Below are 23,177 nucleotides of genomic sequence, written 5' to 3'. Positions count from 1 at the left end.
CCCAAGAAAAGTAATAGCACGGCCATTGTTTTGCGTTGAGCGAGGCCTTATTGTATTCTTACTCCGTCGACATGCTGCGTATTTCCTCCCTGCCCACATCCCACATCCAATTCTGCATTGACTGCCGCGATCGACCAGCATCACCACCCCTAGCATTGTGGCGCCGCCAAATGACTGTGAATCGCTTCCATGCCAAGTCTCCCAGACCAGCGCCACGTCAACCGTTCCTCCTTCCCAGGTTTTTCACGTCCTCCGGTCCCTCACGGCACCGCGTGCCATATCCATAAACTCGTCCTTACTGACCCACCCCTTCCCGGTCAGGTCGAGAGCCTCAACCATGCGCTTCAGTTCCGGCTCGGACATGGGGCTGTTGACCTCCTGGCACACGGCGCGGAGGCCGTCGACGGTGATGCGGCCGGTGTTGCGGGGGTCGAAGAGGCGCCAGGCGGCGTCGGCCTCCTCTGCCGGGTCGCGGCGGGCGATGAGCCAGGCGGCGATGGCCTCGAACACGTCGCGGGTGATGCGCAGGCGGACGGGCGGGCACTGCTGCGGCGGGGCGGAGGGGCCGGCGCCGTGCGGGTCGAAGTCTTCGGGGGGCACGCCGTGGGCGCAGAGGAGGGTGTAGGTCTCGGGCTTGGGGAGGGTGAAGCCGAGGGCTTGCAGGGCGAAGGGCCACTCGCGGGCGGAGAGGGAGCCGGCGTTTTGGGTGTCGATGAGGGCGAAGGCTTCTTGGATGTTGGCGCGCCAGTCTGGGTTGAGGGTTGCGAAGTCGTGGCGGGCTTGGTGGATGTCGAAGTTGTGGATGGTTGGGGGCATGGCGAAGGAAGGAAAGAAAGTTGGGTGTCAAGGAGGATGGGGGTCGTAATGAGAGAGATAGGAGACGCTCTGCGGTAGATAGGTGGGAGAATGTGGGAGAATATAGGGAGAGGCGAGACCGCCCTCTGTTGTTAATGTCGACTACCGTATAGTGGGAAAGAGAGGTTTCTAATGAACATTCGACGGTCCCCTTGAAGTTTGGGTTGTTGTGGTACCTGGCTGTCCAGTGGTCAGTCCGTCTTACACACTATTGTCTCCGAAGACCGCTGGAAGGTCATGTGAGGGAGGGAGGTGGTTGCGGTGAGTGAGTGTGCAGGTAGCGCTTGCTGAATTACTGCAACGTTCTAAGGTATACGGGTACCGTTGGGTTGGGGGTGGGAAAGTGACAGCTTGCCACTCCAAGTCGCTGACCTTCATGAAGGACGTGCTCATGAGTTTTCAATGTCCCCAGTCCAGCTCGCCTCGCCCATTTATGAGAGCTTCTAAAAGAACCATGGATCCTAGTCCAAAGGGAGTGAAAGGAAGCCGACATCCAACTCACCAGAGAATTAAACTAAGTAATATAGCTTGAGTCGATCATTCTTTGGATATCAATGCAGTCCAATGTACGGCATGAGCGCATGCATCATGAGAAACAAAGTATAAATAATAATTTGATCGGATTTCTTGAGAGCGCGCGTCGGCGTAGGAGGGAACCAGAATGGGAGGTTGGTGAAATCTGAAATCGCGTTGCTCCAACGAATCAATTTGCCTGATTAGGTCAATACAGTGGGGACGGGACGTCTACAAGGATTCGAACCTCACCAAAGAACAAGGGAATCTCTTAAACGACTCGAGTCTCATCATCACTTCAGTTCATCTCAGCTACCTATGATACCACTTTAGACATTATATACTCGAATCAATTACTGTCTGGGACCCCGAATTTTAGCTGATCATTCAAGTATTATATATTCCAGTTTTATTTTCCTTTTATTTTATTTTTCTTTTTTTCTTTTTCCTTTTCTTGTCTTATTTTCTTCTCTTTTCCAGCACTATGAAATCGACATTACCCCGTCTTTTCCAATGCACCCTCCGACGACTCGGACATGAGAACCCGCTGGTAAAGCATCTCTTACATCTTTCCCCACCCCCCCCTGCGATATCTGGACTAACTGTTTCTCTTACTTTCACCCCTCAGGGACTCCCCCGTTCAGGGACCCCGCCTCACTGGCCCAGGCGTCCTGAACGCCGCAAGATTCGCGGCGTCGAGCGAGTCGTAGCCGTCACCTCAGCCAAGGGGGGCGTGGGCAAGAGTACCGTCGCCGCCAACCTGTCCCTCGCCTTTGCCCGTCTCGGCTACCGCGCCGGTATTCTCGATGTCGACGTCTTCGGCCCTTCCATCCCTACCCTCTTCGACCTTTCTGGCGAGCCGCGTTTATCCGAGAGTGCGTTGCGTTGCGTTGCGTTTGCCTCACTCTCCTATCCTATGCCCGGGGCGGGAACCTGGAGTCGACAAGACAACTAACAACTTCTCGTGCCACGGTTCAATGCAGATAACCAGCTCATCCCTCTCACAAACTACGGCGTCAAGACCATGTCCATGGGCTACCTCGTAGGCGAAGACAGCCCCGTCGTCTGGCGCGGCCCCATGGTCATGAAATCCGTGCAGCAGCTCCTCCACCAAGTCGACTGGGGCGCCTCCGGCCTCGACATCCTCGTCCTCGACCTCCCGCCCGGCACCGGCGACACCCAGCTGACCATCACCCAGCAGGTCATCCTCGACGGCGCCCTCGTCGTCACCACCCCGCACGCCCTCGCCGTCCGCGATGCCATCCGCGGCGTCAACATGTTCCGCGCCGTCGGCGTCGACATCCTCGGCCTCGTCCAGAACATGGGCCTCTACCGCTGCCCGTCCTGCGGCGATCCGTCCCACGTCTTCGGCGGCCACGATCGCGTCCTCCGCATGTGCCGCGACCTGGACCTGCCCCTTCTCGCCGACATCCCCCTCCACCCTTCCATCGGCGACGACGCGGATCGCGGCCGCCCTACCGTCGTTGCCGAACCCCAGAGTCCCAGGGCTGAGGCTTTCGTCAAGTTGGCCGAGGCTGTTGCCGCCAAGATTCACTTGTCCAAGTCATGAAAATCGGGATTTCCATCGCCTCTTTTTTCCTGTTGTCTGTCTTCTTTATATTTGACTCGATCATATGTACTATATTTAACAAGATGTACCATTGCCTGCACTCACGCATCTTGCTTTGGTTTTATCCCATTTTGTCGGTTAGGGGGGGGGGGGGGGGGGGAAGCATTCAGGGGCTACACATAATGACAGGTTCCAAAGGAATCGTTTCCAAAAAGGGAGGGTATTTTCGGTGTTTACAATTTCAGTTTGTATCTTGAACCTGTTCATTGCTTTTTTTTTTCCTTTATTTTTTTTTTTTATTTTTTATTTTTTTTTTGCAGCAGACACCGCGACATTCCGTTCCAACACGCATCCCACACTACGGGTGTACAACTGACTTGCGTATTAGGGAATAGCGCAGGAGAAGAGGCCCCGTTCCCGCCGGGGGAGGGGCCAAGGCGAAAATAAAAACCAGCGCGGGAATTATGGCCAAGGCGCGTATACATACACCCAACAGTTAGCCTCTGTCATGACGGGTCAAGGCGGGTTACCAGTGATGAAGTGAAGAAGTCCCGAACCGTCCCGAATCCCCAAACGCCGACCCAATCGCGCCCCTCTCAGTGCTTTAGATATATGTACGTAAGTAAACCTTGCCGTATGTGTGTCCTCATGGGTGGTGCCGACTGCTGTTTTGACGCAATGCTTTTGCGTCGCCAGGGGAGAGATGTAACTTATTCAACGTCATCGGATTGTTGGTAAACGTGCCGGGAACGTGTAGGGTCCTTTCGCATGGCCTGGCCAGAGCCCGTGAAGCCCACTGAGAAAGGAAATGTGAGCAGCGATTATCGTGATCAGAACACGGCAGGGTGAAAGCAGTGTGCCAAAGGGGGGGGGTAGTGAGTTCCAGTCAAAAAGATAGTACGTACCTCGTCCATGCACGCCCTCCGGGGTGCGGAACATACTGTCCTTTTTGTGAGACTTGGCGAACTTGGACTTTGCGCTAAACTCTTGCCACTTATTCTTGCCCTTCTCGAGCTCCTTGGAGGCCTTGATCTTCTTCGTCTTGGGGGGCTTGGCAGCGGCGTCGGCCGCGTTCCGCTGGGCCTCCAGCTTGGCCTGCTGTTCGGGGTAGAGACTCGCCGACGCCGAGGTGACGATTCCGTTGTTGTCGCTGTGGGTGGGGCCCGAGCCGGGAGCTAATAAAGTGCCCGAGACCGGGGGGCTGGCGACCGAAGGCGGGGTGGACTGCGAAGCGGTGGCCGGGGTGGAGGCGCCGGTGGAAGCTGGTGTTCCGTCCGCCTTGCGTTTATTGGAGACGGGGCGGATATCTTTGGCGCGCAGCGTCTCGGTGGTGTCGTAGCTCTTGAACTTGACAATGTATATGGGTGCGGTGGAAGAACCGGTTATGGAGGCGATGCGGGCGGGGTAAAAGGCCTTGTCGCCCGAGACCCATTTGGCGAGGACGTTGTCGTTGACCTTGTAATTGACGACGGGAAGGGGGGCATCTTGGGATTCTTCCGGCACGGGAGCGGACTTTTTAAAGGCGGGGTGCTTCTCTCGCGACCATTTCTCCGGCTCGGACGGGACAGGGGCGGGGGCCTCCGCGGGAGACGCGGGAGACGCGGGTGGAGCTGGCTTCTGCGGCTGCTTAGGCTTGAGCTCAGCAATGGATTCGTCTATTAGGGAGATCATATCATTCAACTCGGCCTGCAGTGTCTTAAGTTCGGCATTGTCAGGGTCGTCCTTGAGACCAGCGAGGACCACGTCAAGCTGCGAGACGAGCAATAGTCAGTATGTAAAGACAGACAGGGCCGGGGCTAGAGTAAAAAGGCTCTTGGCGTACCTGTTCCTGATACTGCCTGCGGTCGTCCTCGAGGGAGACGAGTTGGCTGGCCATGGTGGACGAGGAGACGTCACAAGTAAGTGTTTGTCTGTTTCGGCAGGGGGGCGATTCACACAGACTTTTGCCCGTCTTGTCTCTTTTCCCGAGAAGAGAAGGACAAAAGCGGAGGTAGAGATGTCAAGTGTTAATTCTCGTGATCGACAATGAAGAGTAGTGATGGATATGAGAGTTGGATGTGTTAATATTGCCCCTCTGGTTTAGGTAGGAAGAGCAAGCTTCAAGTTCAAAGGCCCGTATATAGCTTACGTGATGTGTATACCTTGGGTACCTGAGTTATATCACGTGCCTTTATCACCAACTGAAGACCGATAAAGGTAATTACACAGTCGAGTACAATAATAAGGTAGCTCGAGTGGACCAGGCTGAAGTTCAAAAAACCCTGTATACCTCAGGTACCTACTATGAAGTACCTTTAAGTGATCTTATCGTCGTATTCTTCCCTGTGGCTTCCATACCTAATAAGGTACCTTAAACTTTCCCATGGGCTGGGCACACGTTACCAACTCCGTCTTTATCATCTCACCATTCTCTCCTAGGTATTTCTCACCGACCCTTCTCTTTTTTTTTCCCCAAGGCCCTGGGTTTCCTACCAACACAGCCACCGTCATTCCTAATCCTGATAATTCGTGATTCGGTCTTTAGCTCTTCTATTCCGCCTTTAACGATCTTTAACGATAAACCTCGGCTCCTACCTTTTATGCCTTTTATCGTTGTCCACCAGCAACCAGCAACCACAAAACCCGCCCTGGTGTCATCATCATATATCGCCCATCACACATCACACATCGCATCGCATCGCATCGCATCGATTGCTCTCTCTCTCTCTCTCTTCCCCCACACCCATCGATTTCGCAGGGCTCGTCTCAAATTTGCCCAATTGGACCGCCCAGTCCAAGAAACAAAACCTACGACGGTTTTCGCCATTGGGTCCCGCTATCCTGGCACCCTATCAGTCAATGATTTTTCTTTAACTCGCGTCACCATTGCTCATCACCGACTTTCCCCATTCGGCCAACATATACAACCCTAAATAACAACCCCGGCTTATGTTACGCAGCATTAAATGATGACCGGCAGAGCAAGGTAACACAGTGCACCCAAATAAGACTTATTGGGCGTGTCTGCCTTGTGGAGAAAACTAGCGGTGGAGAGGAGAAAGGAAAACGACCGGGAAAGAAGAACCCCCCCAAAAAAAAAAAAAAAAAAAAAAAAAAAAAAAAAAAAAAAAAAAAGGTCACTACTATGGCCAACGACGAGATCAACCCCAACGGGAACGGGGCTTCTCTAACCACCGTCTCTACCTCGACTTCAGCTCCTTCCACTAATGCGAACACTGCCACGCCCAACCAATCAAAGCGTCCTGGCCTCAATCATCGTTCAAGCGATAAATCCCATACAAGCGACCAGGCCCGCGAGAACAATAATACCACCGCTTCACAGAACCAGCAGCACTACCAGCTCCCACATCATCGCACCAAACACCATACCCAAAAACACGTCGTCAGCACCGGACGACTGCATGGCCGCGTCCCTTCCGCGAAAGCCTTGTATAAGCAGCATGGCTCGAATGCCTCGAGGCTGAACCACCGACGAAACGCTTCTCCCTCGCCCGAGCGGTATACCGCCCACGACGGTCCTACTCAACCTCACGGTCACCGACGCGTCCAATCCGAAGCCAAGCTGTCGCGCGACTCGTCGTCTGCTAACCTCAGGCGCAACAAGTCTCAAGTCGAGGTCCAGAAACGCCCCAAGTCCGCCGACAAGTTTAAACGCTCCCTCTCCAACCCCAACCTCCCAGAACCGGAACCCGAACCGGAGCCGGAACACAAGGTCAAGACCTCCGCCAAGTCCCAGGTTCATTTCGACCTCGGCACCGACGACCAGGACGAAGACGAGGACGAAGACGAAGACGACGAATGGGTCGACGCTAGCGCCTCGGCCTCCCCCTACCTCTCGCGTCGCGGTTCCATGGCCAGCGGTCAGTCTTCCGCCAAACCTGGGGGCAGCGCGAGTAATTCGCGACCCCAGACTCCAGGAGACGCACGGGACGACGAGGCGGCAAGAACCATACGAGGCGAGCACCGACACAGGAGAGGGTCGCAAGGAACAGCCATTTCGCAATCATCACCCCCCTCATCAACAACTACCGTCGACCGCGAGACGGCCCAGCGCAGGGAATACCTAACCACAAGACTCCTCCAGAGGACACCGTCCCAAGGCGCCCCGCCCATGATGACGGCCGACACCGCCTCAGTGTCACAAAACCGCACTCCCGACCCCTCCAGGCCTCGCTCAGCCCTCACCCACGCCGGCTTCAACGGCTTCAACGACGGCCTAGCCGCCACCGGCAGTTCCGAAGGATGCGAACTGACATCGCACTTCGTTGGCGCCTCCAGTTCGGGCGGCCGCACCCAAGACGGGCCCTTGTACCGGACCAGCGACGTTTCGCGGCCCAACAGCCGCCGATCGGACGATACCACCCGACGACCCGCGTCTTCTATCTACCACGACGACGATGAGGGCGACGACGGGACCGCTCTCGCCCCTCGCAAGGCGCGACGCGCTGCGCCGCCCGCCCAGGAATCGCGCATCCAGCAAAAGCTGAACCTTCAGCGCGCGAGCTCAACCATAGAGCCGGGCCAGTCCGGCGGTGGAGGAATGGGGGCCCTAGGCGGCATGGGCATGGGAATGGGAATGGGCCTGGGAAGAATGGGCATAGGAATGGGCATGGGCATGGGCATGGGACCCGGGGGCGCCACCCCGTTTGTCGGCGTGGCCGGCCCAGGATACGACGGCAGCACGACCCGCGACCCTCGCGTGGCCAAGCAGCTCGAGCGCACAGGCATGGAATACCTCAGCGTCCGCCGTTACCAGAACCCCGTGCTCAGGTCTCTCGACCGCATTGCCCAAATGCAGGAAGCAACCAAGACCCAGCGCATCCCCACCACCACCACCACCACCACCACCACCACCGGTCGTAACGGCGTCGCCAATCCACCTGGCTCGGCGGCTGTCAACGGTAATAAGACGACCATGGCATTGGCGCCTCCCTCCCGACCCGCCTCCCGACCCGGCACAGCGCATTCGCGACAAGTGACCCTCGGCACAGAGCCGGCGGCGGCCCTGGCCGACGACCGCGACCGCGACCCCGTGACGTCGCGCGCTCAATCGATACGCACACTACATAGCGTCGGAGGCGGCGGGTCCAGTTTCGACGGGGAGACCAGCACCGGGCTCAGCGGGTCGAGTCTCGTCGGGGGCGAAGACGATGAAGGTGCCCCGGCCGGCAACGACGGCATCAATGCCATTCTGCGGAGTCTGTGGGATAAGAACGCCGACTTGAGCGCCAGCCAGGACTAGGACTCCGGCGGCTCCGACATTCCGTCCGAGCTCGAACCTGACTGGGATCTGGTGGATGAGGCGGACGACGTGGACGACGCCGCGACGTTGCTGGCGAACAAAAGCCGTTCAGAAGACGATGGAATGCGGGAAATCGCAACGTGATCACCGGCATGTAATGGCCCCCGCATCCGTTCGCTCTCACGCCAGAGAGGACACTGGCCGAGTCATTCCCCCTGGATCAAGCTGGTTTAATGGTTTATCTCCCCTTTCTCCCTCATCCCTTTTTTGGTCCCTGTCTCCTACATCCCTACCCCCTTTTCTTCATTTTTAATCCTCTTTCCAAGTGTATCCCCTTCTTTCCTTTTTTTCCCTTTGTTTTCCCCAGCTTGGTTGGGCACGGAGTTGGGCGTCAGCCAAGCCTTGCTTGCGATGGGACCTTAATGATGCGGTGGCAGAGAAGCATGATGTAAAATAGGCAGTGGAGCAGGACAGATGCAAGTTAAGAGCAGAAGCAAAACAACCAATACGGATAGACTTTGTCGTTCGATTCGCCTGTCTTTTCCTGGCCGGTGCCGTGAATGGATTGCCCCAGTCTGCTGGTATAATTACCGCTGGGCTGGCGACTGTCGTGGGACGTGTTACCGCGGGTAGTGCGGGTATATCCGGCTACCTGGGTCTTACACAGGCAGGGAACCTTTCTGCCGAGCCATGCTTCCCAGTAACAGTGCTTCGAACATAGTACGGATAAACAGCTTCCCGCTGTCGAACTGATCATAGACGACCATCTTCTCGAAGAACGAATCCAACCAAATCTTGAAGCTATCCGCGGCTAAAGAGACACTGAACTGTCTTTACTACGTACTATTCGCCATCTCGAGGCTTTCCTGGCCTACCCATCCATCCTCAATCCTTCCCCTCCCCCCTAGAGCCCATTAACTCCCCCTGTTCGTCCCATTTGCCATGGTTATAATATGGACTATGTCCCAAATTCGATCCGAGCGGTTGCTATTCCAAGAGCGCAGAGCGCCAGTCCAGCCTGGTAGTCCCGCAGTAGACTGGGCCCGAGTTCAACGGTCAACCCATATCTACTCAACTATGATAATTCGACGTCCACCCCCACCCATATTACGCCAGTCATAGTTTCGCATATTTTGTGCTCTAATCCCCCGATCCTGAAATGATGGAATCAAGACGGAATCTCATCTGGTTAGGAAGCCGAGGTAATCGGCCACAATGAGGGTTACCATGCTAAATAGAAAGACAAAAAGTCAGCACACACATATACCGAGAGTGTCAGGTGCGATGCGATGCGATGCCCGGGACAAAAATAATGCAGAACGGATGCGTGCGAAGGGAGACGGGGGGTAGGTAGAAACGTACGCATGGGGTGCAATCCGCACGTAGTATGTCCCAAAGCCGCGGTAGAACCGGGTGAGACCTTCTTGCTTGGCTACTCTGGCGAAGCAGTGCACCATGCCATTGTAGGGGAGGCGGCCGTCGGGCCCCCTCGACTGCCTTTGCAAGCGCGTCTTGACAAAGTCAAACGGCAAGCTGAAGAAGCTAGCGAAGAAGCCGGCGACGGCCGATGCGGTAAGGGTCTGCGCGTGGACGCTGAGGGCCGTGTGCTGCTTCAGTTGCGACTTGGCCTCGGAGAAGAAGGCCAGCTGGCCAAAGTTGAGCGCCATGGCACGAACCACGGTCGGTGCCGCGCCGGCCCAGAGGGCTGCCACGCCCTCAGAACGCGCGATGCCGCTCAGGGCGTCGATGACCGACTTGTAGTTCTTCCGCTCGGCCAGCGGCTTGAGCCCGTCGGACTGCATGCGGATGAGCGCCAGGTCGGCCGGGTTTCCGATCATGGCAGCCAGACCTCCCGCCGCCAAGCCAGCCGTGGCACGCTCGGAGAAGCCAACATTGCGACCCTGCTCCTTCGCGCGAGTCGTGAGTCTGCCCATAAAGGTGTCAAAGAACCCGAGGCGCGCAGTGGTGTAGACGGCCTGGCGCAGCAGCCCCGCGGAGAGCCCAGTATAGAGGTCGAGGAGCTTTCCGGAGGCGACAATCTGGCGGGCGACGGAGAGGGGAGTGGGTTTGGGCCCGCCGGCTGCACCCTCGCCGGCCAGCTGGATGCGGACCTTAACCATGTCTACGGGCTGAATGACGGTGGTGGCGACCATGCCGCTGAGGCCCCCATTGACAAAGGGGAGGGCGGCCCGAACCAGCGGGGTGTGGAGGAAGTCGTTGGCGACAGCCGGCTTGTCGCTCTTGGTGGGGCCCATGACTGCCGGAGACGAACCGGGAGATGCTTCGGCGGAAGGGAAGCTAGGCGGGCTCATGTCTAAGTGCCGGGTGCTTGTTGAAGTCTTCTCAGTGGGGATCTGAATGGTAAGGAAACAAAGTCAGCATGAGCATGGCTCCAGGCTCACGGGGGTCGATGTAATAAGTCAGATATGCGAGGATAGATAAAAAGGACAAAGAGAGACGAAGACAGGCCCCGAGCCAAGCTGGCAAAGCCTTTTTCAAAGCGACCCAGGTCTAGATAGCCGGCCGGCCATGCCATGGGTCGTGGAGGAGGGGTCCTTGGAAAGACGACCGCGGACAAATCTCCTGCGGATCCAACAACCGGCTGGGGGGCAAAGATCAAATATGTCGGATGCCCAGCCGTCCAGTAACTGGCCCTGTCGTCCGAGTGGAGATAGTGAGCCGAAGACTGGAGATTGGGGATTGGAGATTGGGCCCGCCCCGTCCGTAACCGGCAGGGTACCGGAAAGGATAGGAAACCTGCTAGGTGCCTGACACCGAAACCGAGACATTAAGAAAACGAAAAAAAAAAAGAAAAAAACCTTACCAAGGTTTAGATCGATCGTGACGTTTAGGTCTTTCAAAAGGTCGCTGGTTAAGTACCCAACTACCCAAAGAAGGCGGGGGGGTTATGGCCAGTCCAATCGATACTCTGTAAGAGCAAGGAGATTTGCAGATAGTCCAGCAAAGTGGTGGTAAGTGAGGAGACAGAAGCCGGCTGATGTTCAGGCCCCTCCCGTGTTTAGTCTGCCGGACCGACAGACGCGACCCGGTGGCGATGTCAGATTAGATGGCCAGAATCAGGAACGGGCGGATGGTTGCCCTGTCTGTCGACTGCAGGATTCCGAACTAGGTGGGTAGTGTAGTCGCGAAGCAAGACGGTGATGGATTCCAAGTCGAGTCAGTGAAGGTCTCAGGTATCCAATGAAATAAATAGTAAATGGATCACAACTAGTAGATGAGGAAGCTTGGTCGGATGAGAAAGGGTGGCCAGAGGGGAAGCGGAGGTGATGATGATGATGCGTAAGGGGAGTTATAAGTGAGGGGGCCGAGGAGGGCGCTAGGTGTAAATTAAATGGCTTGCTCTCCCTTTTTTCCTTTACGAGGATGAGGGTCGGTTATAGGTATGTACAAGGTAGTAGCCGACAAGAGGAACGTCGTAAATGAGGAGGGGGTGGGAAGAGGCTTGAGTAAGGTAGAGCCGTAGAGGAGGAAGAGGGATGTTGTTTTGTGTACCCCGTACATGGCGCCATCCCTTACCTTAGTGCCAACTATCTCCATTCTTGACTTCTCAGGGCTTATGTCACAGCCTACCTAGGTACCTTACCTATAGTATACCCATGGAACCTGGAAGGTAATTGACGAGAATACGACAATCGTCCTTGTATATTTGCTGAGTAGAGGACAGTGATTGACGTTGAGAAGCAGATTGAGAATGGGAATTGTACCCCAAGTCAGTACAGTGTAGATGAAAAGAGTCGCCATACTATCCTGATTGCCACACCCATCCCGAGGCAGCTTGCTGAGTACGAATAGCCACTCTTCGGGTGCGGGGTTGGTCAGAGTATCAAAGTTGTGCCCGTGACAGACACGGATCGCCGTCTCAGTGCTCCAAGGGAAACAGGCTGAAAACGTACTACCAGAAATGTACATACAATCGGCGCGTAGTTGTTGGGTGGTAAGCAACCTTACCAGCGACGAGGACGAAGCAACCACTTGTAGGGAATGCCTCATGCCTCATGCCGTCGTAAGTCATTGTATGGGCGTTTGTCGGCAAAACCCAATAGCATTCCAGGGCCTCTTCCCTTCGTCCAGCAACCTACAAAGTACGAATCGGCTACTATCAAACTGCGTGCATACCTACCTGTCTAAGTACAGGTAGGTACATTGATGAACTTTTCGTAGCCATGTACTTCGTAGGGTGTGCGGGTTCGGACTTGGGGAAGACGACCACGAGGTGGTGTCAGTGGACGTCGCCAGTGGACGTCGCCAGTGGACCTTCATCCTTGATAACACCCTTGAAAAAGAAGTGGCTGACAGCGATCGGTGAGGTACCCACTAATTAATTAAAACTCGACCGAGGTCCCTCTGCTGGTATCCCCGGCACTATACCCGTTCCCCGAAAGTCCCGACACGGTCAAATGGGCCCTTCAAAGTTATGGTAATAGTGAATTTGCCCTCTCCGTTGGTCCTCGTACACGGTCCATTGACAATAAATCATCAGTCGAAATAGACTCATAGACTCCGTAAATTATCTTCCGGTAATTACCCCAAGCCCTAGGAGACCCGCCCAGGTACTACCTTACCCATTTGAGCCGATGACCGACCATCACCCTACGGTACGTGTAGGTAGGTCTTTGGGCATGATACATCAAAGTACCTAGGTACTTCATGCATACTCCGTACAACCAATAATAAGCAATATAAGGTGCGTAGTGTTCCGAGAATGCGGGGTAGATGGGTCCATGACCTTACCTTCGTGCACGAGGTATGTATCTCGTAGTGTTGTGGGAGGGTCGTCATTGCTTCAAGAAGGGGGGCCTAAATACGTCATCTCCCAGCATTCATCCCCTTTAATACTTCGTACTCCGTGATTACGAACAGACCATGTACGGACGGAGTACCAACGGTCCATCTCAGTGCTGTAAGATACATAACACTACTCGGCGTCTGTGAGACTATCCTCTTACCGAGCTCGCTTATGTCAGCACCAAGACTCCCAAAATGGACGAAGAGCGACATCGACATGTTAGGTTCAAAAGTCGGGAGCAGAAGAACACGGATAGATGGTCTTGGGCGGTCGATACTCCGAACAAACAAGGACAACAGCTTCCCGCAGAAGAAATAGGAGCATCTAACGCAAGGTAGAACACTGTTTCGTATTCTCCAACTTAAAACCTCTGATCTCCTCAAGCTCGCCAGACACAACGCCGTAACGCGGCTCACGATAGTCGCAGAACACTGCGAAGCTTAACGCTGCGTCTAAACCAGGGGCCTGTACTCGCGGCGTTGTACGGTCGGAACTAAATTGCCCCTTGCCGCCCTCCAACCACAAGATACATATTAACCACGCCTTAACCATGCCGTCTTTACACGTACTGCCTAGGTCAAATGGTTTCAACCCGAGTTACACGTGTACAGTCGGTGGCCAAAAGGACCGAAACACTCTGCGCGATGCGACTATGCAGAACGCTTCGGTGAAGGTGCGTAGGTACCTACCTTAGATAATTACACCCCACGTTACTTTGGACCTGTCATCCCAAAAATGGTTAGAGCCCAGATCTTCTCCGGACGATCATGGCACGTGCTTGATATCCAAGTGGGGCACGAGTTGTCTGTACGAAGATGAGCTCCCCACTTCAAAACTCGTAACGCCAGATGCGTGTTCAAAGAAATACAATGCTTATTCCACTGTGCGATGCTCACTTAATGTATTTATATACATTTCGTGACGCACGAGTTGTCATTGTTCCCTGGAATCCAAGAGACCAAGTCCAACACCGTTCGCGCAGATGCGACCTGTCGCCGTGCAATACCATTGGCATCAAGCATTCATCATTGAGCTAGCCGAACGCGTCGACATGTCACCATAAGATTGTATATATTTACGAACACAGATCAAGGGACCGAGTCCTTTAGTTCATGCCCTAATCTTATTGTTATGGCCGCAATTACGGACGCGCTATCTTCAACTGAAAGGCGAGCCCCTCCCTGGCGTCAAGAACGCTCCGCCGGAAACGGGCGGCCGTCTTGCAGGCGTCGTTGGCCCAGGACCACCTTCTATGGGCAACGGCGGAGTCTCTGTCCTCCGAATATCTTCACCGTCTCGTTTGGGCGGCCTAAAGCCGACGTCCTTTCCAGTGTTGTATATGTCGTGCAACGTCTGCTCCCAGACTCCGGCCCCAAGAAACCCCTGGTATTTCCGGTACAGTCTCAAAGCCGTCCTCGAGTCTTCAATCGAGTCGTGCGTTTCCTTTTGGATGTTCTCCCGCAAAACGACCCATGCAAGAAACGCCAAAGACAACTTCCGCAGGCGCGTATGCAGATAATACAGCTGGATGGTGTCGATGACTTGGGATCTCGGGATATGAATGTTCATAACGCGGAAGTCTTGTTTCAGGCCATGCCCTAGAAACTTGCAGCCCAGGTTGACGAGTATCCAGATCTTCTTGTACGCAACCTTAAGGGGTACCAGATGATGCTTAGACAAGCGGGGGTTGAGATCCTCTGCTGTGATGCCTGAAAACGCCGTCAGGTAGTCGACAATAGGTTCTCGAATCGAGATGTAGTCGTCGACAAAGGGCTCTCCCTCATTTTCGCCGCTGCCACGAACTAGGGACACTCTGGCCAGGGCGTACACTTTGGGGCGGATAGTCTCCCTTTCGCCTTCCGAATTCATCTCGATTTCCGGTTGTCGGATCGCCACAAATTCGGTATCGAGCGCGACAATGGTGCTCGGACCAGGTGTCTCCGAGGTATGATCTAAGGTCCGATACGTCTTGTGTATCGGTGTGATGCTGATGAGCTGTTAGCTATGAAAATCGAATCCAGGAAGGCCACAAAGGGAAGAAAGAAAAGAAGAAGAAAAGAAGAAAAAGGCGCACCCCGAATCCCTGTACAGCAGAGATGTATCAATATTTTCCTTCCAGGATGTGTCCATCTTGTTGTTCGCCTCCCTGATCTGATAGCTAATGACGGTCGGCATCTTCCAGTTCTCGTCGAAGGAAAGCGCCTCGTTCATGCTGACCGGCCGGACCAAGAAGTCGTTAAAAAGATGCCACTGGCTCGACTTGGGAGGCTCTGGTTGCGAATGTGCCACTGCGTGATCCGTCAGCCTTGGTTTTCAGAGAAAGAGACGTAACGTTTGCGATCCATCATACCGTTCACCATGCCAACCAAATGCGACTTTTGTCCCGAAGTAGACTCAATATCCAAAGCCATTCCTACCAGGGAGTATACGGTGACGTTATGAATGCCTCTCTGGAGGTGGAGGTCCAGGTCTTCCCCTTCATAGCAGAAGAATTGGCCATGGTCCACTATGACGCCAATTTCCTCAGGGAGAAAACCCGGGGCAGCCCAGAGTCCCCGGTGTTCAGGTGTCTTGATGGCTGTGTTGATCATAAAAACTGCGGGCGCGGTCGTTATGGTTTTCCTGGACGCGTTGGGCTGGTAGCGTTGGCATTGTGGGCACCAGCCTTTGGACGGCAACTCGCGTTCGACACTCAGCTTCAAAACTTGCGAGAAAGTCACTCTCGTCGCCTTCTGGTTCCGTAGCGGCGGCTTCTATTGCGCCAGGCATCACACGTTTTGCGTTAGGAACGTTCGAAGCCTCAGTCCCTCTGGCAGAGTGCAGCACTCACCGCCGCTGGATAAATCAGCTCCGTCACGTTGCACGGTCCAGGTCGTGTGTACTCGCTTCGGCAGTTCATACATCGGATGAATTCGGTAGCAGAGGTTTGCACCGCCTAGAGCAGACCACATCAGCTCGACTCAAAGACTAGTTGGAAAGGGAATGTCAGCAAACCTGTTGCATCAGATTCGGACCAGTTGACTGCAGACGGAAATTGTCGACGATTCTGTCGAGGAGGAATCGTGCCAGTCGTTGTAACATGGCAGGGAGTGAAGCACTATTCAGGTCTTCTTCAAGAAGACCGAGGTTCGCAGCTGCACTGGACGTTAGCATGGTGCGCGCCGCGACGGACATGCTCTGGGGACGAGTCGCATCGCACCTTGTGGTTGCTGGCTAAGTGTCTTGAGTAGATTGGTCGCCTGACAAATAGAGCCTTCGGCCTTCTTCAACATATCGAAAAGGAAACCCATTTCGCAAAGCAGGCAATCTTCCGAAATACACGACGTTGCCGTATGTTTGAGCGCCAGGTTTCGTATGAGAGGCGTGAAATGCATCACCTGGAGCAGCGAATTGGCGTAAGAATTGGCGATGTGAATCTCCAGTCCCGAATATGGCGTCTTGTTATAAAATCTGAGAGAGAATAGGGTGAGCTCATGTTTTCCCAGTGTGCAATGAATGGTGGGCTCGCGTACCCGAAGTCGAAATCGTCGACACCGAATTTGCTGTACCTGATTTCTACATTGCGGTACATGGGCGGGCAATCCGACTTGCGATCGGCCTCGGCCAACTTCGCTAGCGTGTCCGCGACATCATCGACACCGTCGTCAAAGCCAGTTGTGTTCCCAGCCGCCTTGGCAGATTCTCTAGCCTTTTCACTGAGAAACTTCGGAGCCTGAATTCCCACAACCGTCGCCTTGTCAGCCTTGCGCGTATCTTCTACCTGGTTCCGCCGGAGACCCCGGGTGTTAGGTCCGTACAGGCCGAAGTCTGTTGCCTTCAGCGTCGCAAGGAACTGCGGATCAAGGGTGGGTGGAGGCGCTCCCACGTCGGATACCATATCCGGCCACGCCGAAAGCAGAACCTCACGATAGTGAGGCATACCGATGGAGTTCAGGGGGCTGCGACCGGAATCAGTAAAAAGAGCGTGCTCCTACTCCAACCATTGTGAGGTGCTGAAGGTGAATACTTGGGAACGACTCACGTCTCGGAGGTCCACTCAATGGCAGGAAGGGGCACATCCGCGGTGGCAAACTCGCACGGTTGGGCAAAATCAACAAAGCGCATTTTGGAGGGCGATCCCCAAAGATGGATCTGTGACGCCGAATCTGCGATTGCGATGGCTTCTCCGGAGAAGGCAATTTCGAACATGGTGACTAAGGAGCTGACAACGTTGACCTGCCGGACGTTGCTGGTATGTGGGTTCATCAAGTCGACAACGTGCATCTGGCCGGTCTGAGACATGATGATGCTGGTAGTCGACATGCGCGGATGCATCCTGACAAAGGCGCCTCCAGCAGGGAACGGTATGGGTGGCATTGGCGTCATGCGCTTGATGTCGAAAACGTTCAGAAATGGGTCCGGCACGTAGGATTGGGTATGTCGAAGCGAGAATCCGCAGGTAACGATGAAATCATGCTGTGCATCCATGTCACTGATGAGGGCCGAGTGGGCTTTCCAGCTCCGGACGATGGAGAGTGTGGCCGGATCGATCATGTCTATCAAGCCATCCTTAGTTGCGGCGCATATATATCGGCTCTTCTTCATGATTTTATATGAGTGGGCGGTGGATATCTAGCCCCGGTCAGTATATAGAGATTCTCGCATGCACACCGATGCGGGGTTCCCAGCAGAAGGGGCACACGGGGAGACGGAACCTCCTTTGTAATTTCGCCTTTGCTGACATCAATGACAAACATTTTCTCCTGGTACCCTGCTACCAGGATTTCCGTTTGGCTTTTGGACGTAAAACTCATGCATTGTAGGTCCTTCATGGCCTCGTGCCTACGCTGAAACCGTCAGACATGAAAAGGTTTCCTCCCAGGGGAGGCGGAGCCCGACACTGGGAGTCTGCCTACTTACTGTATGTGCCATATAGGCGGTCCTCGCCTTGAGGCCATATGGATATCGCGAGACCCAAGCACAATGACACCTTTATCGTTCACGAGGATTTGCTTCAAATCGCCATGTGTGGTACAGGCCTTGAAGGAGGTATATCTCTGGAGTTCGGCGCCGTAGAAGGACATAACCCGGCCCTGGTATGTCGTCAGAGGAGAGCGATCGAAAGCGATACTGGCAAGGTAGTCGTTCTCACATAGTCATTCCCTGTCCACAGAAGTTCTTGATGAGGATCAAAAGCCAGGGTTGTCACGGGTGTGGCCATGGCGCGGACGCCCGGAGGCGGGAAGGGAATACGCGCGACCTAAGAGGCGAGTGTATGACAGGCACAGGGTCAGCACAAACCACCCCAGATAGTCAATCTGCCACTGTCATGGTAGTAGAGTGCAGGACACGTCCTTGATAGGGGACACAATCCAGTCCATGACGGCTACAGCGCTCAGAGGAGGAGAGGAGGGGAGGGAGGGTCTGGTAATGATTCACGTACCTGATCCCAATCTCCGTCCATTTTGGCCTTCTTTTTCTCGTCCCAATAATCATATCTTCCGGAAAGAGGATGTGGGGGTTGAAGAGAAGCAGGGCAGAAAGGAACAAATGGTAACAAATGGTGGTTGTGCGTAAGAGGTCACCACGCGCAGGTAGTAATTACAGCCTTGCTATGGAGTGATTATATTAGTCCATTATCACTTGGAGTCAGCCTGGTGTTGAACTCATCGTAATAAAGTGGGGACTTTACCCCACACGTGTACTCCGTACCGTTGACTCAGCTCTGGTGTGGATACACGATATTTACACTGTACGAACTCGTACCTTAATTCCGAATCTCGCGCACAAGGAGAGGCATCAATGCTTACATAAGGTACATATCTTCATGCCTTCGTACCGTAGATAAAGGCCGACTATTGGGCAATGGCTGTTAACCGAATTTCACCCGGTAAATGCCCCTCTTTCATATGCCCCGCGGTGGACCCAAGATCTCCATGCCCCTCAACAACCAGAAGTTCTCAACTTGAATCAACCTTCTAGTCAATTCTCTAGCGCGTGGGTAGTCCTATATCTGAGTTATCAGTCTACCTAAAGGTACCTACCTTGCACAGAATAGATTGACAAGGCTTTGATTGAGGAGATATCTGGTGGAGTCTGAAGTCGGAGGGAGTAAACCGGAGGATCGTCTTGTCTCCCAGCCCATCCTATCCATGCCATCATCAGCACGATTGCTTCCCTGAATTTGTTTCACACAGCTTTCCTGTCTTCCAATCAGACACTAAATCATATCGAAAATAAACCCATTCACCACAAAGTTTGCAATGGCCGCGAAAGTTTCAGCTGAGGGCCTACCTCAAGACAGTGTTGCATCACTTCAGGCCGGTCGTCTCTTCTCCACGAGCGGACTAGTCGCCCTCGTCACGGGAGGTGGTTCTGGTGAGCTGGCTCCCTCTCGAAGAACCTGCTGCGCCATGCTCACAAGGGTCGCATATCAGGTATCGGTCGTATGATTGCGACAGCCCTTGCAACGAACGGCGCGGACAAGGTCTACATTCTCGGTCGACGCGAACAGGTCCTGAAGGAAGCCGCTGCAGCCATCGGACCTAACGTCATCCCCTTGACATGCGACGTCAGCTCCAAAGAAAGCCTCCAAGAAGCAGCAGCCACCGTAGAACGCGATGTCGGGTATCTGAATCTCCTCGTCTGTAACGCGGGTATCGGGGGGCCCCAGGTGAAGGCTCCCACGCCGGAAATGACGGCTGCGGAGTGGGCAGAGCAGAATTTCCATCATGCCCAAGAAGACTACACGCGTGTTTTCGACGTCAACGTCTCCTCGGTATGGTATACAGCCATGGCGTTCTTGAAGCTGCTGGACCTAGGCAACAAGAAGGGCAACGTCCCACAAACCTCGCAGGTCATCACCACCAGCTCCATCGGTGCATTCAACAAGATGGCCCCGGGCGGCTGGGCGTATGGCCAGTCCAAAGCGGCCGTTACGCTGCTATCGAAGCACCTCTCGAGCATCCTTCCTCAATGGAATATTCGTTCCAACTGCATCGCCCCTGGATGTAAGTCCCCAATGGGCATCGCCGGTTTTCTTTTTCTTTTTCTTTCCCTCCTCCCATAGTCTACCCAGTCCACCAGCGTGTCCGGACTGACGGGATCGTAGTGTTTCCCAGCGAAATGGCGGCCCCTATCGTAAAAATGTACACTGAAAATGATGACAAAATTCCCAAGAACATGGTACCAATGCAACGGATGGGAGATGAGCAGGACATGGCTGGCGTTCTTCTCTACTTGGCATCCAGGGCTGGGGCTTATTGCAACGGTGCTGTCATCTTGGTGGATGGAGGCCGCCTCGGGAACTTTCCTTCAACTTGGCACGCATAGGATGGACCTGGAAGTCATTTGTGATTTACCAAATCTTAGCGGATCAATATCGATGTTTTTGAGAAGAAAGAGCCTCGGCGAGAAGCGCCTTTTTTTTTTTTTTTTTTGGTGAGAGAACTTTACAGTCGCCATTGGGGATCCCAAGGGGGCTCCTTTAAAAGCAGGACAGTCGGCACTTGTAATACGGTACCTAAGGTACTTTATTTCCACCGTTACTTCCGTCTCCCCATTGTCTGTGCTTATCAATTGGACCATTCCTTATCGGTGGATGGACGGTATGGACCACTTTTTTTTTTTCGTCTTTCCTTCCTCGCAAGCTACCAACAGCACTTGGGATCACGCCTTGTTACAACTGTAGCCACGACAATGGGGAAGCGTAAGAGACCGTCCGAGACTGAGCTCGAGCAGAAGCTCTCCGAGTATCAGCAAGAGCTATTTCGGGCCATTAAGGCCGCCAAGGGACTCGAGCGACAGCGATTGGGCAAGCGTCTGCAGCGCGACAAGAAAAACCCTGAGAAGATCCAACGACTTCAACGCGAGGTTGTAGTCCTTAAGGTGCGTCATACTCCCTGCAGCCCCCCTGGCTCTAGCTCATCACTGACATTAAGACCTCTCTGCGGTCTCTTTAGTCCCTCGACCTCCGACAGACGGCCCAAGCACATCTTGCGGCTTCTTTGGCGAAGATCAGCGCCGTTGCCGACCACCCCGCTATCCCCGACTCCATAAAGCAGGGCCCTCCCAAATTGGATCTGTCCGGAGAAGATAAAATCTCTATGCACAATGTGACGAGCGCACTATATAATTTCACCGAGGTCCGAGAGGTCATTGAAAGAGCCGTCAACGGGGTGTGTCTCGAGTTGGAGCTGCCGATACCCGAAAACAAGAAGCGGAAAAGGCAGAAAAGTTCGGATGCCCAGAAAGACGCAGAAGAGAGCTTGCCAGAAGGACAGGCAGATCGAGCAGGTAGTGCTCCTCCATCCAAGCGCGACAATCCCGACGCGTCCGACTCGAAGAAGAGGAAAGTGGTGGATGCCCACGACGAGGACGACGACGATCATTCGAGCTTCTTGGGATTCAGCGACGTCGATGCAGATAAACACGGCGATGTTGAAGGTGAAAGTGACGAGGTGGAAGAGAATCACGAGAATGACGACGAACGGGAGGAGGCACTCTTATCGAAGTACGACGAGCTTCTTGGAGACTCTGAAGAGGAAAGGGAAGAAGAGAACGCAGAGGCACTGAGAGCAAAATACGCTGCGCTTCTCAATGCCCCTCCGGATGATGAGCTGAACGATGCGGAAGACGAAAGTGACGAACAAGACGACCTCGGCGACATCGAGAGTGACATCGAGAGTGACTTGGGTGATTCTGACGGAGATGGGCAGGCCTCCAGCACGGGTTCTGCCTCCTCCATCTCTCCACCTTCGCCCTCTCCGCCGCCCCAACAACCTGCGGCCAAGAAGAAGAAAGAAGCGAAACGATCAACTTCAGCACCCACAACGACGACCTTCCTTCCCTCGCTTATGGGCGGATACTTCTCCGGCTCCGAATCCGCCTCCGACGTAGACGTGGCGCCCCGGAAGAAGCGTCTGGGCCAGCGCCAACGACAGGCCATTGCACAGCGCAAGTTTGGCGAGGAGGCAAAGCACGTCCAGAAGATGGCAGAAAGGGAGAAGCGAAAGGCCGGTAGGGATCATGGATGGGATATGAAGAGGGGTGCGGTAGATGGCGCAGATACTGGACGGAAGCCCTGGAAGAAGGGTATCTCCAATCCTTTATCAGCCGTCGGACAGAGGGAAAAGCACAGGCACGCTGGCGAGCAGCACGGGAGAGGCCCTGGAAATGCCGACAGGACGGCAGGCGGGAGGCCGTTCGAGTCGAAGTCGAAGGAGAAGGAGGGACCGCTGCATCCCAGTTGGCAAGCGAAGAAGAAAAAGGAAGAAGAACAGCGATCTGCTAAGTTCCAGGGCAGCAAGATCAAATTTTAAGCGGCAAAGTGTCAACACTACAGGTAGTAGATACACATGCAATACGGCACAATCTTACATGGTCGTTCTCTTTCCATCTTTCTTGTTGTAACGGGCTGGCTAACTGGTAACACCCTTCTACTATCTCCCCCTACGCCAGGAAACCAATTCTTGCCTTGGGCAAGCACGCGCTCTCAGTCAAGTCAGGAGATGAAATCGAGGCTAGAGCTCCTAGAGCTTTCGTCCCAACCTGGCTCTTGAACGGCAAGTGGTTGCAATTCCTTCCTATTGCAATTCCTTCCTATAACTTGACTTCCTCCGCGGATCATCCTTCCAATTATTCCGTACTTACCTATCCCCTTAGCCACGGGGTTTCTTCAGTCTTCAGTTCTTTGGGCATGCGTATTTCCTTCCCAGCTCGTGTCAGGCCTTGCCGCCTACGTTCAAGTTCACAGGTTCAGCTTCCATCTCCCCATTTCTTCATACGATACCAACGTACCTTGGTCAGGCTTTTCCAGACTGATCTTCTTCTCCCATCCAAGCCATTCTTCTCCATCTCAGTATCCTACTGATGTTCTCTAAATACCTTTAGCAGTAACCAGAGTCACGTCACCTTCAGTTCTACGTGCTGACCGACTTCGGATCCTTAAAGAGCAGGACCAGGATTGTTCCTTCTTCAGATACTGAGGAAGTCCTCTACATATTGATTGCCGCAGCTTTCACTCTGGACGTGGACACTAATCAGACATAACACAGATTCAAAGCTTGACGCCACTTAGAGTCTCTATGGCTGGTCGAAGCTTGAAGTAAACCTATTCACAAGACTGGAATTTGAATTCCTGCCCTATCGTCCCTGAAGGATATTTTTTCATCTCGGTTTTCTACCACCGTCAGGTCCTAGTCCATCGCCTT

General features: G+C 54.1%; 9 protein-coding genes across 9 annotated transcripts; 4 read left to right on the top strand and 5 right to left on the bottom strand.

Annotated features, from left to right (window-relative positions):
* Positions 1–243: 243 nt before the first annotated feature.
* On the bottom strand, positions 244–816 carry SODALDRAFT_336218 (centrin-3; the record flags this gene model as incomplete). The annotated part of the gene is made up of 1 exon (XM_028612572.1): positions 244–816. One exon carries the CDS (start codon positions 814–816, stop codon positions 244–246), a length of 573 nt encoding a protein of 190 aa, XP_028470317.1.
* A 27-nt stretch (positions 817–843) lies between these two features.
* SODALDRAFT_374833 (hypothetical protein) lies at positions 844–1,412 on the bottom strand (the record flags this gene model as incomplete). Its single annotated transcript, XM_028614704.1, has 4 exons — positions 1,178–1,412; positions 1,065–1,082; positions 1,001–1,035; positions 844–941 (listed from the first exon to the last, which is right to left on the bottom strand). Coding segments are annotated over exons 1-4 (321 nt in total), but the record flags the coding sequence as incomplete, so codon positions are not given.
* Positions 1,413–1,847: 435 nt separating this feature from the next.
* SODALDRAFT_326669 (P-loop containing nucleoside triphosphate hydrolase protein) lies at positions 1,848–3,044 on the top strand. The gene is made up of 3 exons (XM_028610226.1): positions 1,848–1,918; positions 1,997–2,243; positions 2,352–3,044. Exons 1-3 carry the CDS (start codon positions 1,853–1,855, stop codon positions 2,936–2,938), a joined length of 900 nt encoding a protein of 299 aa, XP_028470315.1. The 5' UTR covers positions 1,848–1,852; the 3' UTR covers positions 2,939–3,044.
* Positions 3,045–3,177: 133 nt separating this feature from the next.
* On the bottom strand, positions 3,178–4,929 carry SODALDRAFT_326667 (hypothetical protein). Its single transcript, XM_028610225.1, has 3 exons — positions 4,761–4,929; positions 3,844–4,687; positions 3,178–3,734 (listed from the first exon to the last, which is right to left on the bottom strand). Exons 1-3 carry the CDS (start codon positions 4,812–4,814, stop codon positions 3,649–3,651), a joined length of 984 nt encoding a protein of 327 aa, XP_028470314.1. The 5' UTR covers positions 4,815–4,929; the 3' UTR covers positions 3,178–3,648.
* A 1,079-nt stretch (positions 4,930–6,008) lies between these two features.
* Positions 6,009–8,548, top strand: SODALDRAFT_326665 (hypothetical protein). Its single transcript, XM_028610224.1, has one exon. It carries the CDS (start codon positions 6,063–6,065, stop codon positions 8,178–8,180), a length of 2,118 nt encoding a protein of 705 aa, XP_028470313.1. The 5' UTR covers positions 6,009–6,062; the 3' UTR covers positions 8,181–8,548.
* Positions 8,549–9,361: 813 nt separating this feature from the next.
* On the bottom strand, positions 9,362–10,435 carry SODALDRAFT_266435 (mitochondrial carrier; the record flags this gene model as incomplete). Its single annotated transcript, XM_028607485.1, has 2 exons — positions 9,362–9,410; positions 9,543–10,435. 2 exons carry the CDS (start codon positions 10,433–10,435, stop codon positions 9,362–9,364), a joined length of 942 nt encoding a protein of 313 aa, XP_028470312.1.
* Positions 10,436–14,069: 3,634 nt separating this feature from the next.
* Positions 14,070–18,573, bottom strand: SODALDRAFT_287813 (exonuclease). The gene is made up of 12 exons (XM_028608580.1): positions 18,410–18,573; positions 18,119–18,226; positions 17,887–18,059; positions 17,682–17,808; positions 17,009–17,598; positions 16,500–16,925; positions 16,187–16,437; positions 15,982–16,121; positions 15,818–15,922; positions 15,338–15,740; positions 15,062–15,275; positions 14,070–14,974 (listed from the first exon to the last, which is right to left on the bottom strand). The coding sequence occupies exons 1-12, from the start codon at positions 18,428–18,430 to the stop codon at positions 14,146–14,148; spliced, it is 3,387 nt and encodes a 1,128-aa protein (XP_028470311.1). The 5' UTR covers positions 18,431–18,573; the 3' UTR covers positions 14,070–14,145.
* A 348-nt stretch (positions 18,574–18,921) lies between these two features.
* On the top strand, positions 18,922–20,340 carry SODALDRAFT_326661 (short chain dehydrogenase). The gene is made up of 3 exons (XM_028610223.1): positions 18,922–19,344; positions 19,404–19,976; positions 20,078–20,340. Exons 1-3 carry the CDS (start codon positions 19,230–19,232, stop codon positions 20,296–20,298), a joined length of 909 nt encoding a protein of 302 aa, XP_028470310.1. The 5' UTR covers positions 18,922–19,229; the 3' UTR covers positions 20,299–20,340.
* A 282-nt stretch (positions 20,341–20,622) lies between these two features.
* On the top strand, positions 20,623–22,350 carry SODALDRAFT_287809 (Bud-site selection protein). The gene is made up of 2 exons (XM_028608579.1): positions 20,623–20,853; positions 20,928–22,350. Exons 1-2 carry the CDS (start codon positions 20,665–20,667, stop codon positions 22,284–22,286), a joined length of 1,548 nt encoding a protein of 515 aa, XP_028470309.1. The 5' UTR covers positions 20,623–20,664; the 3' UTR covers positions 22,287–22,350.
* The last annotated feature ends 827 nt before the right edge of the window (positions 22,351–23,177 follow it).

This window comes from Sodiomyces alkalinus (genome assembly GCF_003711515.1).
Source record: "Sodiomyces alkalinus F11 unplaced genomic scaffold SODALscaffold_1, whole genome shotgun sequence".
In the NCBI taxonomy this organism is placed as follows: domain Eukaryota; kingdom Fungi; phylum Ascomycota; class Sordariomycetes; order Glomerellales; family Plectosphaerellaceae; genus Sodiomyces; species Sodiomyces alkalinus.
This window is presented reverse-complemented; position numbering and strand designations above follow the sequence as displayed.